This window comes from Anguilla rostrata, chromosome 7 (assembly GCF_018555375.3).
Source record: "Anguilla rostrata isolate EN2019 chromosome 7, ASM1855537v3, whole genome shotgun sequence".
Classification (NCBI taxonomy): Eukaryota; Metazoa; Chordata; class Actinopteri; order Anguilliformes; family Anguillidae; genus Anguilla; species Anguilla rostrata.
The window spans coordinates 46200021-46213400 of NC_057939.1; the positions used below are offsets into that span (position 1 = coordinate 46200021).

At 45.3% G+C, this 13380-nt stretch overlaps 1 protein-coding gene across 2 annotated transcripts in view; it reads right to left on the reverse strand.

Moving 5' to 3' along the window:
* kcnq1.2 (potassium voltage-gated channel, KQT-like subfamily, member 1.2) overlaps positions 1-13380 on the reverse strand; it is a 132310-nt gene that overhangs the window by 104844 nt on the left and 14086 nt on the right. For both annotated transcript variants that reach the window (XM_064344702.1, XM_064344701.1), the window contains exons 4-8: positions 7664-7790; positions 6840-6918; positions 6095-6191; positions 3484-3624; positions 267-377 (exon numbers count right to left, since the gene is read on the reverse strand). In XM_064344702.1, coding sequence (XP_064200772.1) covers positions 267-377; positions 3484-3624; positions 6095-6191; positions 6840-6918; positions 7664-7790 — 555 coding nt within the window. The remainder of the gene's footprint in view (positions 1-266; positions 378-3483; positions 3625-6094; positions 6192-6839; positions 6919-7663; positions 7791-13380) is intronic.

Genomic DNA, 13380 nt, shown 5'->3' on the forward strand with positions numbered 1-13380 from the left:
ACGCGACGTTTTGGTCCCGGTTTCTCAGGCCCGGGTTTTGATGTCTAGAAAAGGGATTTGCAGGAGAGCCGCTGGGTGGCATTACGTGCACTCCCCACACTCAGCGACTGCTCTTCGGTGAGAGCGTGCACGTGTCTGTGCTCTTCAACACTGCCAAGGGACGGGCCGATAAGAGGGCCAGGAACACAAGAGGGCATCACATATCGAAGAAGAGAGAATAATCGAGAGTAAAAATAATTTAAAAATAGAAATAAAAGTTTGTTTACGGCAGGCAGGGCGAAGAAGGAGATGGCGAACACGCTGAAGCAGGAGGCGATGGTTTTCCCAATCCACGTCTGCGGAACTTTGTCTCCGTAGCCTATCGTCGTCACGGTGACCTGCAGAGAGGATGCAACGTGCTCGGACACCGGAAAAACATCCATCTGACCTGCTTTCAATCAAACCTGCAGAAGCTCACTGAAAGTAGTAAAATCACTTTTACTAACCAAAAACATACAAACATACGAAAGGAAAATTTGGTTCTCGATAATGGTAAAAAAAAAGAAAAAAGGTGTCTAATGATTTTCAGTAATTTGCTGGAATCTTATTAGTGTCCAAACTATATTAATATTAATAATATACTATTAATATTGGGCATCTGGGTTTGCAGGGTGGACTTCAAACTTCTAAAAACAGTGCAGGTTTTTAAGAAGGCGTTCCAAAATCACACGTATACCAGAATGCCTGTGAAGAATTGATGAAAAAATAAAAACAAACATATCATTTTATAAGCCGCTTTAAAGGTGTCAGTTTAAATTAATGTTCTTGTTTATGGGAATTCAAAAAGGGCATAAGTATGTATGTCAGCGTAAATAATTTAAGAATTTTGTTTTCCTTTACTCCACTTCAGCAGCTTATAAAGACGCCAGCCCCCTTCCCTGTGCGTGCGCTGCTTTTCACAAACTGACTCCTAGCGAGAGAAAGTGACTAAGAAAGAACTGAAGGGGAACTCTGCCCTAAGATCTTAAATCTTTGGTATGTGCTGTCTAACCTCAGAATAATTGGCACTGGTTGTATTTCATGTGTCACACACACAGGTCTTCTGTTAACATGGCCTTTATTTACCTCCACACCGGGTGATAAATGAGTCTTGATTCACAAAGGGCCCTTTTTAAGTGGGGTGTGCCCCCATCACCCTGCCCCCCCCCCCCCCCCCGAATCCTGCGGTTGAGAAAAGGGTGTAAGGTGAGACCCGAGGGTTTTCTTCTTTCTTCTTTTTTATTTTCCTTTCTACACTGATAAAATGGGCCCTTAATGCATGAGTGTAAATGTGATGAGTGTCAGTGGTGCAGCAGCAGTGGGGATTAGAGCGACTCAACAAGTCCTCCAACCAGCCTGAGGCCCCCTCGCATGCATGCACGCATATCTGCATGTAGGCACGCATGCTCACACACACACGCACGCTCCCACGCATGCACACACGCATGCTCGCACACGCACACATGCTCCCACGCATGCACACAGGTATGCTCACACACACACACACGCTCCCATACATGCACACACGCATGCTCACACACGCACACACGCTCCCATGCATGCACACAGGTATGCTCACACACACATGCTCCCATGTTCTCATGCATGTGCACACGAATGCTCACACACACTGTGCTTCCTCCTGCTTACATTAATGATAATAATGATGGCCAGGCTGAGCCAGAATGACAGACAAACCAACAGACAGACAGACAGACACACACACACACACACACACACACTATCACTTTTTCTCTGTCCCTCCCTTCCTCTTAGTGTTCCAGACAGAGGGACAGAGAGAGAGAGGGAGAGACAGAAGGAAAACGTGGAAGAAGGACTGACTGACGGAGAGAGGGAGATAGAAAGGAAAGACAGAGAGAGACAGAAAGAGTGAAGAAGAGTGTATGAGAAATAGAGATAGGGAAGGAGAGGGAGAAAGAATGACAAAGAGGGAGTACGGCAGAGAAAGATAGAGAGGAGAGAGAGAGCAAGAAGGGGGTGAGAGTATGAGACTAAGAGAGAGAGAGAGCAGAGAAAGAGAGAGCTAGAAGGGGGTGAGAGTCAGAGAGAGAGAGAGAGAGAGAGAGAGAGAGGAGAAACAGAGAGCGCGAGAAGGGGGTGAGTGTATGAGACTAAGAGAGAGAGAGAGGAGAAACAGAGAGCGCGAGAAGGGGGTGAGAGTCAGAGAGAGAGAGAGAGAGGAGAGACAGAGAGCACGAGAAGGGGGTGAGAGTATGAGACTAAGAGGGAGAGAGAGAGGGGAGGGGGGATGTTATGATTCATAGGGCTGGCGTGCGGCATGTCCACAGCTGTGCTCTGCACCTGCAGGCCCCCGAAAATGTGAAAAACAAGCCTCTGATGGGAGCATGCGAGGAAACGACCACCCCCCCCCCCCCAACCCCGCCCCGCCCCGTCGCAGAGCTGTGTTACAGCGTTTCTGTAAACACAGCGGCCGCCAAAACCGCTGGCTCTGCACCTCTTAAGTCCGTGCCCAGTTCTGCTAAAGACAAAAAGACGCTGAGAGCCCCTACTGTGGTTTCCTTTCGGTTGGGGGGCAGGGGCGGGGGGGGGGGGGGGGGGGTTTTGCACGAAACAAGCCGCATTTCATTCACAGGCCACGGGGGGCCACTGGCAGGGACCCCCAAAACTTGCCCAAACAAGAAAACAAGGCAGCCGCCCCCGCAATCGGGGGTTTAGATTAAAGGAACCTGACACTTTAATGCACCGGGTCTTAAATGTCTTTCAGCCATGAAGAGAGGCTAATGCCTCATCTTTCGCAAAGCGTAAATACCACTTACTGTAGCTGAGTGGTTTTCATTACCGAGCACACTGGGCTAAGCGGTTTAATTACCGTCAGGGAGCCGCGGACTCTGAAAGGGATTAACAGGTTGAAAATCTGAGAGGGATTACGAGGTTCTGCCTCTCTGTATCAGTGACAATACCCTTCACCGTCAACAAACAAAGAAATAAAAATGATTTTACAGGCTTTTTTTCAGAGGTTTACTGCAACAAGGTGACCACATATTTACAGGGTTCCTGGGATGTCTCTGCCCCTAAATTTTGTGGAAAAATCTAACTTGAGCAGGTCAAAAGTTCACCAAAATCCCATTTGTCTCTATAACCACTGACAGGACAATGCATTTCAGATACGATGCACATTTTCACACCGTCACTATCTTATATTTCAGTATTAGCATAGTTACCATACTATGTATTTCAGTGTCATTTAGCTTTAGCATTAGCATAGTCAGCATAGTATATATTTCAGTGTTAAATACCTTTAGCATTAGCATAGCATAGCATACTTCATTATCAATGAGCTTGGACATTGGCATAGTCAGCATAGTATATATTTCAGTGTTAAAGAGCTATAGCATAAGCATAGCTAACATTGCATATGATTCAGTGTTAAAGAGCTATAGCATAAGCATAGTTAGCATATATTTCAGTGTTAAAGAGACGTACCACACCCCACCATAAGGCATCAGCATAGCTGGAGAAGCCAGTCCTCCCTTCCTCATCCACCGCATCCTTCTCAGCCAGGTACACAAAGTAGGAAGAGAAGATGAGGCCAAGGAAGCCGATATACAGGGTGGTTATCAGCTCCTGGAACAGGCAGAAAAAATAAATCTGTAAGAGTTTACAAAAAAATCCATTTTTAATGCTTTTCCCCTTTTTCTCCCAATGTGGAAGGACCAATCACGTTGCTTCTTTTCAAACCACAATCCACATTCTGCTTTCACAAACATGAGCTACATGTATGTACAGCTTGAGCAAGCAGAGTGTGGGTGTCTGATTGACCGATGGAGAGCGTAGGGGAGCAAAGATGGTCAACCCGACTGAGTCCTTCCCTCCCCGTATGATGCTACGGCCAGTTATACCAGAGTGTGTGGCCCATCCACACACTGGAACAGAGCCTTAAATGATACCAAACGTTTGGGCCCAACCACATACTGGAACAGAGCCTTCACAGATACCAGACTGGGGAGCTCATCCATACATGGGAACAGAGCCTCCACAGAAACCAGACTGTGGGGCCCATCATCACACTGGAATGGAGCCTTAACAGATACCAGACCATAGAGCCCATCCACACACTGGAACAGTGCCTTAACAGACACCAGACCATAGGGCCCATCCACACACTGAAACAGTGCCTTAAAAGACACCAGACAATGGGGCCCATCCACACACTGGAACAAAGCCTTCACAGATATTGTACAATTGTACCAGTATTTTTGTCTCCACACTTTAAAAGATATGGCTGGAATTCAGGGTGTATTTTTCCATAGAATATTCATCCATTATTTTTCCTCCTCCTCCCATATTCACCCATATATTTTTTATGAGCTCGTTCTTCACCTCTTTTTCATTCTTAATAGCTTTTCCAGATGAAACATCTCTATAGACATTTCCATGAACTAAAACGGTAAAACTATTAACATGCAATATTTTTGGGGATATGTCTGCATGAAGTAAAAATAAAAACTTTCACATACACATTCTTTTCTTTACGATTGAGCCCCGCCTCGTTTTTTGGTACTTTTTCCCGCTCTTTTTTTTTTCTTTCAGAATCTCTCGTGTCAAACGCAGCCTTAAAAGGCCGGGTTTTCGCCCTCCCTTTCTTCGCCCTGCCAGCTTTCTCCTCGCCCGGCGTTTCGGCCGGAGATCAAAAGAGCTCAAAGCTGAAGTCACCCCGCCTCGCTGGACGCTTTCCTGAGGGGAACTCACATCACGAGCGGAGAGGCGAACAGCGGCGACTGAGCGGGCAGCCTCCCGCTCCTTACAAAGCGACGCCTCTATTACAGTGCAGACGGAGGCAACACCGGACAGGCAACTGCGCATTAATATTCAGCGCAGCAGGAGCCTCATTCTACAAAAGTTTTATTTCCATAATGTATTTAGCTGACACTCTTATCCACAGCATCTTAACTTACAGAGCTTACATTTTCTATGCGCTATCTGTTTATACAGCTGGAAATGCACTTAAGTAATTCAGATTAAGTACCTTACACAAGATTACGATGGCATTGCCTCCACCTGGGATTTGAACCCGCAAAACTTAAGCGTTACAAGGCCGGTCATTATACTACGCTGCAGGTACGACATTGAACATTACAGCCTTTATTTACTTGCCAGACAGTGTTATTCTGGGAAGCTTTGCATGATTTTATCATTTTAAATGCATCTACTCTCTGGACTGCCAGGAAAAAAGGCAGAAAGTTTCTGGTGATGAGCCCGCTTTCCTAACCACAGCCCTGCAAACTACGCAGCCAGATGTCTGTTACTACGGCCAGAATTCAATCAACGTTTGCCCTCAACCTTTACATAAAGCGATTGTTTTTCTTTTCTTAAAATGACAAGCAGTTTGACAAGTTAATTCCTAGCAAGTGCTGAACTTGGCAAACAGATTGTGCACTTGCAAAAACAGCACTTGAACTTGATTGTGAGTCAAATTTAAGGACAGAGAGGCAGCACCCGAACCTCAGCCACTGGGAGAATGTGTGCCTGTTAGCGGTTTACTTTGAGGCCTTCATGCAGGTGCCTCACCTGGAACAGCCCGGCTGAAATGGCCAATTATCTGATTTCCAGAAATTTCTAGCATTTACGGGAAAGAAACATCACAGAGATTTGGATCAGCAGTGCTGCTGACAGCTCTGGCAGTTCCCTGGGCTTGGACTAATCCTCAAGGTCATTTCTTCTTACTGCCAATATCGGTCCATGTCTCTGAATTTGGAATGTACAAACATTTAAAAAAAAAAAAACTGTCAAGGTAAACTTGTGATTGGGTAACAACAAAAAATAAAAATCTTTATGAAGCTGTTTTCATGAAAAAATAGGACTTTTTTTGAGGCTGCTGTGTCTTCATTAATTTACCCCAAAGAAAGAGGACTAGGGCCTGCATAAAGTCATTCATAAAGTGTCTCAGACCTCTGATCTAGGATCTAGGATCAGTTTGTCCTTTTAGTTTATAATGGAGTAGGTTAGGATACAGACAGATGAAGCCTGACCCTAGAACAGCACCTCTAATCTGAGGATGCAGATCTGCCACATGCTTCCGTTAGCTGAGACTCACCTGTCTATGGATAAAGACTACAGATCCCAGAAGCCTCCAGGTGCCTCCCTGCCGGTCCACATGCAGCATTCGCAGAATCTGCAGGAAGCGGATCCCTCTGGAGGCAAAACATATTCACAGTATGACCTTCAGCTTTCAGATCATCCAGTGTTCACTCTGCGTTTCTCACTAAACCTGTATAATAAGAACCTGACATTGCAGGACATTACATTAACTTAGCAGACACACTTATCCAGAGTGACTTATGAAACAAAGTATATACCAGTATATGCATTTGATTGGTCAAATGCTATGACCTTGGCAGGGATTTTAACAACTAGATTCTGGTTAAAACTGGAACAGCTGCTCCTAATCCCACAGATTAGAACAGCCACTCCAGTTGTTACATAGTTCAGGGACCTAGTAGACCTAAGTCAAGCATTAAGGCCGCACTAAGGTCATTGAAAGGCCAAACACCGTTATGAAAAGCAGAATAAGGGCAGTCTGTCACTACAGAGAGAGTCATCAACAGTCATCACAAGAACCTAGAACAGTGAATTTAAAGTGAACATTTAGTGAATATTTTGCCCTCTCTCTTCTGAAGAATAGGTCTATGAAGAATATGTACATTATGCGGTGAAATACTAGATTTGCTAGATACTAGAGATATTTTAACCCCTATCTAATTGACTGTACATGAGTTCAAATACTAGTATATATAAATGTGTATGATCAGGCCGTTCCACCTCACTTGAACGTACAGTACCTGATGGCAGAGGTTGCAAACACCTGGCCATTGGACCCCACACTCAGTACAATGACTGAGGCGATAACAACAATCAAATCTGGAGGGGGAAAAAAAATCAATTACTTTACAGTACATTAAGGTTATTTGTCAGACATTCTTATGAAAAATGATAGCCAACAATATTAGAGACAGCGCCAGCACAAACAAGGCCAAATACAATGCACTTTAAACATTAAAGTGAAGTTCCTGCTCAAATCCTCAGTCATAACTGAATCTGCATTTTTTCATATAGAAACTCTTTTGTGTGGCCTTTGAAAATTAGGATCTGACTGAAAATAAGAAACTTTGTTAAAAGAGCCCAACACAGCTGCTCCGAGATTAAAGTACCAATTTTCTTTAATTTTGTTAATGACTCCTCCTGAACTTCAGGAATTGTCTTTTTTCGGCTTATGAAGTATTCAAGCTGGAGAAAATCCCTTTTAAATTAAAAGGTAAGAGAGAACAACCTTAGTCATGCGAGTGAGTTTATTGGGTTCTTTTTTTTCTTTTCTTGGCGGTGCTAAAAGCTACAACCGCTTGAAGAGAGCTCAAAAATGAGAGCGGACAGAGAACGCTGAGGCTTGGCTGAACACCTGGTCTCAGGTGTGTGCTTCACTTTTAAACCTCAGCCTTCTTAAGATCTTATATTATTTACCAGCCATTGTACATGCAGCGCTATTTTCTGGCTTCTCTTTCAACCCGAAGATGGGAATCCTATCGTGCGATTGGTCGGCGTGAGGCGGCATGTGAGGTGAAGGGCGGGGTGCGTAAGGTCAAAAAGGAGGCGCGGCAGGCTGACTCACCTATGATGGAAATGGGCTTCCTGGCGAAGCGGAGCCGCCCTCTGATGCCCACGTATTTGCTCCGGCACCCGGCGGACCACAGGCGCACCACGTACTCCGTACCGAAAAACAGCACCAGGACGATTTCCTGCGGGCCGAACCGCGACAAAATAAAACAACCGCCGTCATTTCTTTACTTCATCTGTCCTTCATTTAACTGGGGGATCCACACTGAGATTGGAGATTTCCATTCCATGTTAGTTTTAATGTCGAAAGCAGCATACCAAGGTTTCACATAAAACAAATACAAGTTACAACACAATGGACAATTACAAGTACAGTTTTGGCCATTAATAACACATGTAATGTTAACAAGGGTTAAAATGCGAGCGGACAGGGTTTAAAGCACAAGGAAACCATTGGATTATACCTCCGTTGATTACAGCTTCATGTTTCCATAATATTTACAAATGAACTTTTGAGTTGACATGTGAAAACCCGAACTCATGCTCAGATTAACATTCCTGCTACGGTCACGTAGTTAGCGCTTCACAATGGCTGCTTTGGCAATGGCTGGTCACTCTTAGATGACTGTTGTTTAAATCAATCTTGACTTGCCCTGCACATGACTTTTTGAAGGGTGGGGGGTGGGGGGGGCAATTCCATCAAACCCAATGAACCTGTTTAGCGCCAGGAGGCTGGAGCCTAATCAGACGCTGAGATCTCGCGTCCTGCAGAGAACCCCGGGGGCCTGACAGGTGCGCTGACGGACGAGACGGCTCGGAACGCCCGGGGGGGGCAGGTAGCCGTGCGCGGAAGGGACCACACACGCCGACGCGCGAGGAGCCCGCGACAACATCTCCGCCGACAGGCTGCCTCCTGTCCGCGACGCCAGCTCATTAAGACACGCTTCATCCGCTCAGAGGCAGGCTAGCGGCTTGCGCAAACACACACTGTAGCAGACGCCTTCGACAGGGCGCTCGGATGTGCACACGGAGACGGCCTCAGCGTTCAGACATCTCCCCTGTCAGCACGATGCTGTACGCAGACTAACCTGCTTCCCAATCTGCTGGTTATCTGCAGTGCTCAGACAGTGGAGGGGTGCATAATTCATTATTACGAGTATTAGTAGCAGTAGCAGTGGCAATAATAATAGTAGTAGCAGTAGTGGTAGATTTACTATAGTAGATGTAGTAGTAGTTGTGGTACTACTGTTTTAGTACAGGTACTACTGTAGTAGCAGTTGTAGTAGTAGTAAGAATATGTTCAGTTTGATGTGATGCAGTTCTCTGAACTGTAGCAGAGTCTTCTGAATAGCACATCACTGAACAGCAATGCTACTAACAGACGCAACACGACTGAGGGCGACAGCGTTTCATTCAGCACTGCAGACCTCCCAGAGGAAAGGAGATTTTACCACCGAGTTTCAGCTCATCACTGAACACTTTCCCCCGGTGCCTCTTATCCGGACTGAGTCACGTTCTCTCCCATCTCTCTCTCCCTCCCTCCGCCCGTGAGCGCCGCGGCGGCCTAAGGACCCGCGTGGGTGGCCGTTCCGGGGCCCGCTCTAAAAACGGCCGCTCTCCGGTCGACGCGGCGAAACGCGATACCTCGCGTCGAGCGTCCGTATCTGCAGTACCAGGCCGGTGTCACTCACCCGGCCCAGCGGGGGGGCCTTACGCACGCACCGCCGCCTCACTGTCACAATAACCCGGAATCCCCGACGGAGAGCTTCTCCACGCCGGCCGACGGCTTGTTATGAAAATGAAACGCACCGCTCGCTGAGCCTAATCTACCGTAGCGCACGTCAGGGACACAACGTGGCAGATGTCTCCGTCGCGACAGACAGGATATCTCCAAAAACAGATCACGGGGTCACGAGCCGCAGTCTCTTCTGACAGAAGATTAACTTCATTCAAGAAAATACTGTAACACTTTGCACATTTTGGAATTTAGAACTGATGAACTTTAGAATTTCCTTTGCTTAGTTTAAATGAACTTCGGTTCACTGTGACAGTCCAGACAGGCCACCCCTAAGTTTTGGGAAAACAAGGAAGGAGAATGGGGAAAGATGGGGAGAGAGGGGGGTATGGTACTGTCCTCAGTTAGACTGTGTTCTCTGGCCTCAGTGAAATAGTATTGTCCTGTCATAATGCTGTCTGACTTTTAAACTTTAAATGTGCGTGCAGGATGTGGAATAATGCTAAGAGCAGGGCTGTCAAACTCCAGACCTGGAGGGCCGCAGTGTCTGCAGATTTAACTCCAGTCCTGGAGGGCCACAATGACTGAAGGTTTAACTCTAGTCCCGGAGGGCCACAGTGTCTGCAGGTTTAACTCCAGGCCTTGAGGGCCACAGTGTCTGCAGGTTTAACTCCAGTCCTGGAGGGCCACAATGACTGAAGGTTTTTGTTATTCCCTTTCAATAAGCAACCAGTTTTGGCATTCGGAACAAGACTCATTTGCTAGTAAATGACTTGAATACTGAAACACACAGAAAACCTGCAGACACTGCGGTCCTCCAGGACTGGAGTTAAACCTGCAGACAGTGGCCCAGGACTGGAGTTAACCGCAGACACTGGAGCCCAGGACTGGAGTTAAACCTCAGACCTGCACGTCGAGGACTGGAGTTAAACCTCAGCACTGCGGGCCTCAGACTGGAGGTTTATACCTGCAAACTGCAACCACAGGATGGAGTTAAACTGCAGACACTGCGGTCCTCCAGGACTGGAGTTAAACCTGCAGACACTGCGGTCCTCCAGGACTGGAGTTAAACCTGCAGACACTGCAACCCAACAGGACTGGAGTAAAACCTGCAGACACTGCACCCCTCCAGGACTGGAGTTAAACCTGCAGACACTGGGGCCCTCCAGGACTGGAGTTAAACCTGCAGACACTGCAACCCAACAGGACTGGAGTTAAACCTGCAGACACTGCGGTCCTCCAGGACTGGAGTTAAACCTGCAGACACTGGGGCCCTCCAGGACTGGAGTTAAACCTACAGACTACCAGGACTCCAGGGTTTTGTGATCCCTGGCTTAGAGATGTAATAAAAATCAAAATATTGAATAGTTACATGAATGGGATTTAATTACAATCAGGTCTGGTCCAGATGCTGGAGTCATGAACCCTTAATATTTTCAGACAAAAAAAATTTGGAAGCAATGTCATCCCTGTTCCACTAATCTCATCAGGACTATTTCAGGCTGTGGATTTACCCCATCAAAAAATGATAGGATTGTCTGATTGTTCACAGTATAAAAAAATAAACGCAGTTAACTACATTCAAGGGTGGTGAAAGGATTAAATTAGCCTTTAAAACAAACAAACAGAAAATGTGATAATTTTCCAGTGCTGCTTTTCAATGAGAAATGTATTAGTTCATAAATTCAACCGCACTTGAGAGAGATCGATGAGCCTGACCTGGGTCAATTGCTTGCTTTACATCTTAGAAATAAACACAATTAATAGAACTAAAATGAACTGTACAATGTTAACCCACCTATTGTAGGAGAGAGAACATCCACATTAGCCAAAAATAACATTCTTCCGCTCAGTTCTATGCGCCTGTAGGTGCCAAGCACACTATAGTCCAGTTTTTAACAAGACAGAGATGATATATTATCAGATTTAAGCCAGACGGCAAGGATACTGTGTAAAAATACAGAAGATAGCACTAGCAGATCTGTGTTCATAAACCCGATAAGACCTTTTAAAAGATCTGTTCCCACAGACTTTAGCATGATGCATGAAATATATGATCTAAGACGCACTGGGATAAGATGATCTAATGGAAACTATGACCAAAGATAATTTTTTTTTTAAAAAGAAACGTTTTAGTGAATAACTCATAAATACATGCAGGAGGGTTGTGTTTCAAACTGACACTGGAAACATTACAAACTCCGAACTCAGGCAGCTTGAGAGTGGTCTAATACAAGGCCTCCTCCGCGGGTATCTGGCTAAAGCTCAGGCTCTCAGTGCAGTGGGACACCTCCAAAGTCCAGAACTGTAGCCTGTAAAAAAAAAACACCCCCTTTGTTTTTGGTCCCCAAGGGAACTGAAAGAGTAGAATGACTGCTGGCCTCAGCAGTGAGAAACTTCTTTGCTGTTCTCGAGTAGATGAGAAAGTTTTAACACAGATTAGTCTATCAGTACCAAGATCAGTACCTAGTTAGATGAGTGTGTTTTAGCACTGGTCTCAGATCAGTGCCTTGGAAGACGAGCGTGTTTTAGACTTCCAGTAAATGAATGAGAGTAAGTGCAGGCGATGAATCGGTGACCAGTGAGTGTGGTAATGCTCTGTGGCGTTCCAGGTTTTCCCAGGTGAGGAAGCTGGAACAGCCATGCAGCTGAAGGAGACACGTACGTGTGACACAACAGAGACCAGCGGGGCCGGGGTTCTTTACTTTGGCAGAGGTCCTGAAAGCCAAACACCCTTCACCCCGCGTCATCCAACACAAGCAAGCTGAGATTCCTGCCTGTCCGCTAACCCTGAGACTGCTAAGCGTAGTCTACAAACAGGGGTGCGCACACCCACACACACCCACACACACACATGCACACATGCATGCACACACACACACACACACACACACTGCATTTCGTACAAGAATAATGATTTTTCTCACAAACACATAGATGCATATGGTACAGAAACATACAGAACACAGAAACTCTAAGAGAGCCTTTTTTTGGTTCCAAACTGAAATTCTGGACCGTATACTGTGGACTTTGGCATGTAAATGACAAGAGGAGACAGAAATAACGGCTAAAAAAAACTTCATATTTGTAAAAATACTGCTCTCAGCGTGGTACGTGGGTGGCAGAACAAGTCTTGTCTCATTGCTATGCAATTTCAGTTTCAGTCTTGGAACCCTACAGTGTCAGCTAATTTTCTGGTGTGTTTCTGCCATTACTGTATGTGTTTATCTTAAACCACTAACTGGCTGAAGAGTCCATAAACCTTGATTCCATGGCATAAATTGGCTGCTAATTGAAATGAAACTACACAAAAAACCTGTGGACAATGCAGCCCTCCAGGAGCTGGTCTAAATATACAAACTCAGAATCTGGCCATTCAATCCCAGCAGAAGCCAAAACTTCATGGTGTGTAAGTATTCATGCTTTCCCTGCCCAAAAATACATTTTAAAAAATGCCCCCAGGCCACTCTCTGAAACATTAGGGTATTATCTTTCTAAACACTGCTGTTATGTGCTGCCTGTGCTTGATTAATTCAAAGCAGTACTCAGATGCAACTGCCAATGAGGTACAGCAAAGTGAGCAACTGGAAATGGACAATAAATGGGCCAGCGCCGGTCCTGCCTTGGCATCCATTAAAACAACAAAATCTACATTTTATGAACGGGAGCATTTAATATACCGAACGCACAACATGCGAAAAATATTGGCAAAGAAATGCAATCGTCAGAAAAAACTTAAGCACTGAAAACAATGTCCTTATGTAAAATTATATTTTCATCCCTTCAAGGACAGCAAAACCTTTCTGTGTATTTACATTTCTATTGCAGAAATGCAAACAAATACTTTTTTTTTTAAATTACCTAACACAAAAATTTCCTTTAAAATTCTTTATATTCCAGGTTTCCAAAATTTAAATTCTGATATATCCTTCTTGGTGATAACTTTGAACGACTAAAAAAAACACACCCACCCGTTTAAGTGTTAATATATAGCTCTTTTTTTAGAATGTTTGAATTATAAATGCCCACTGCTTTTG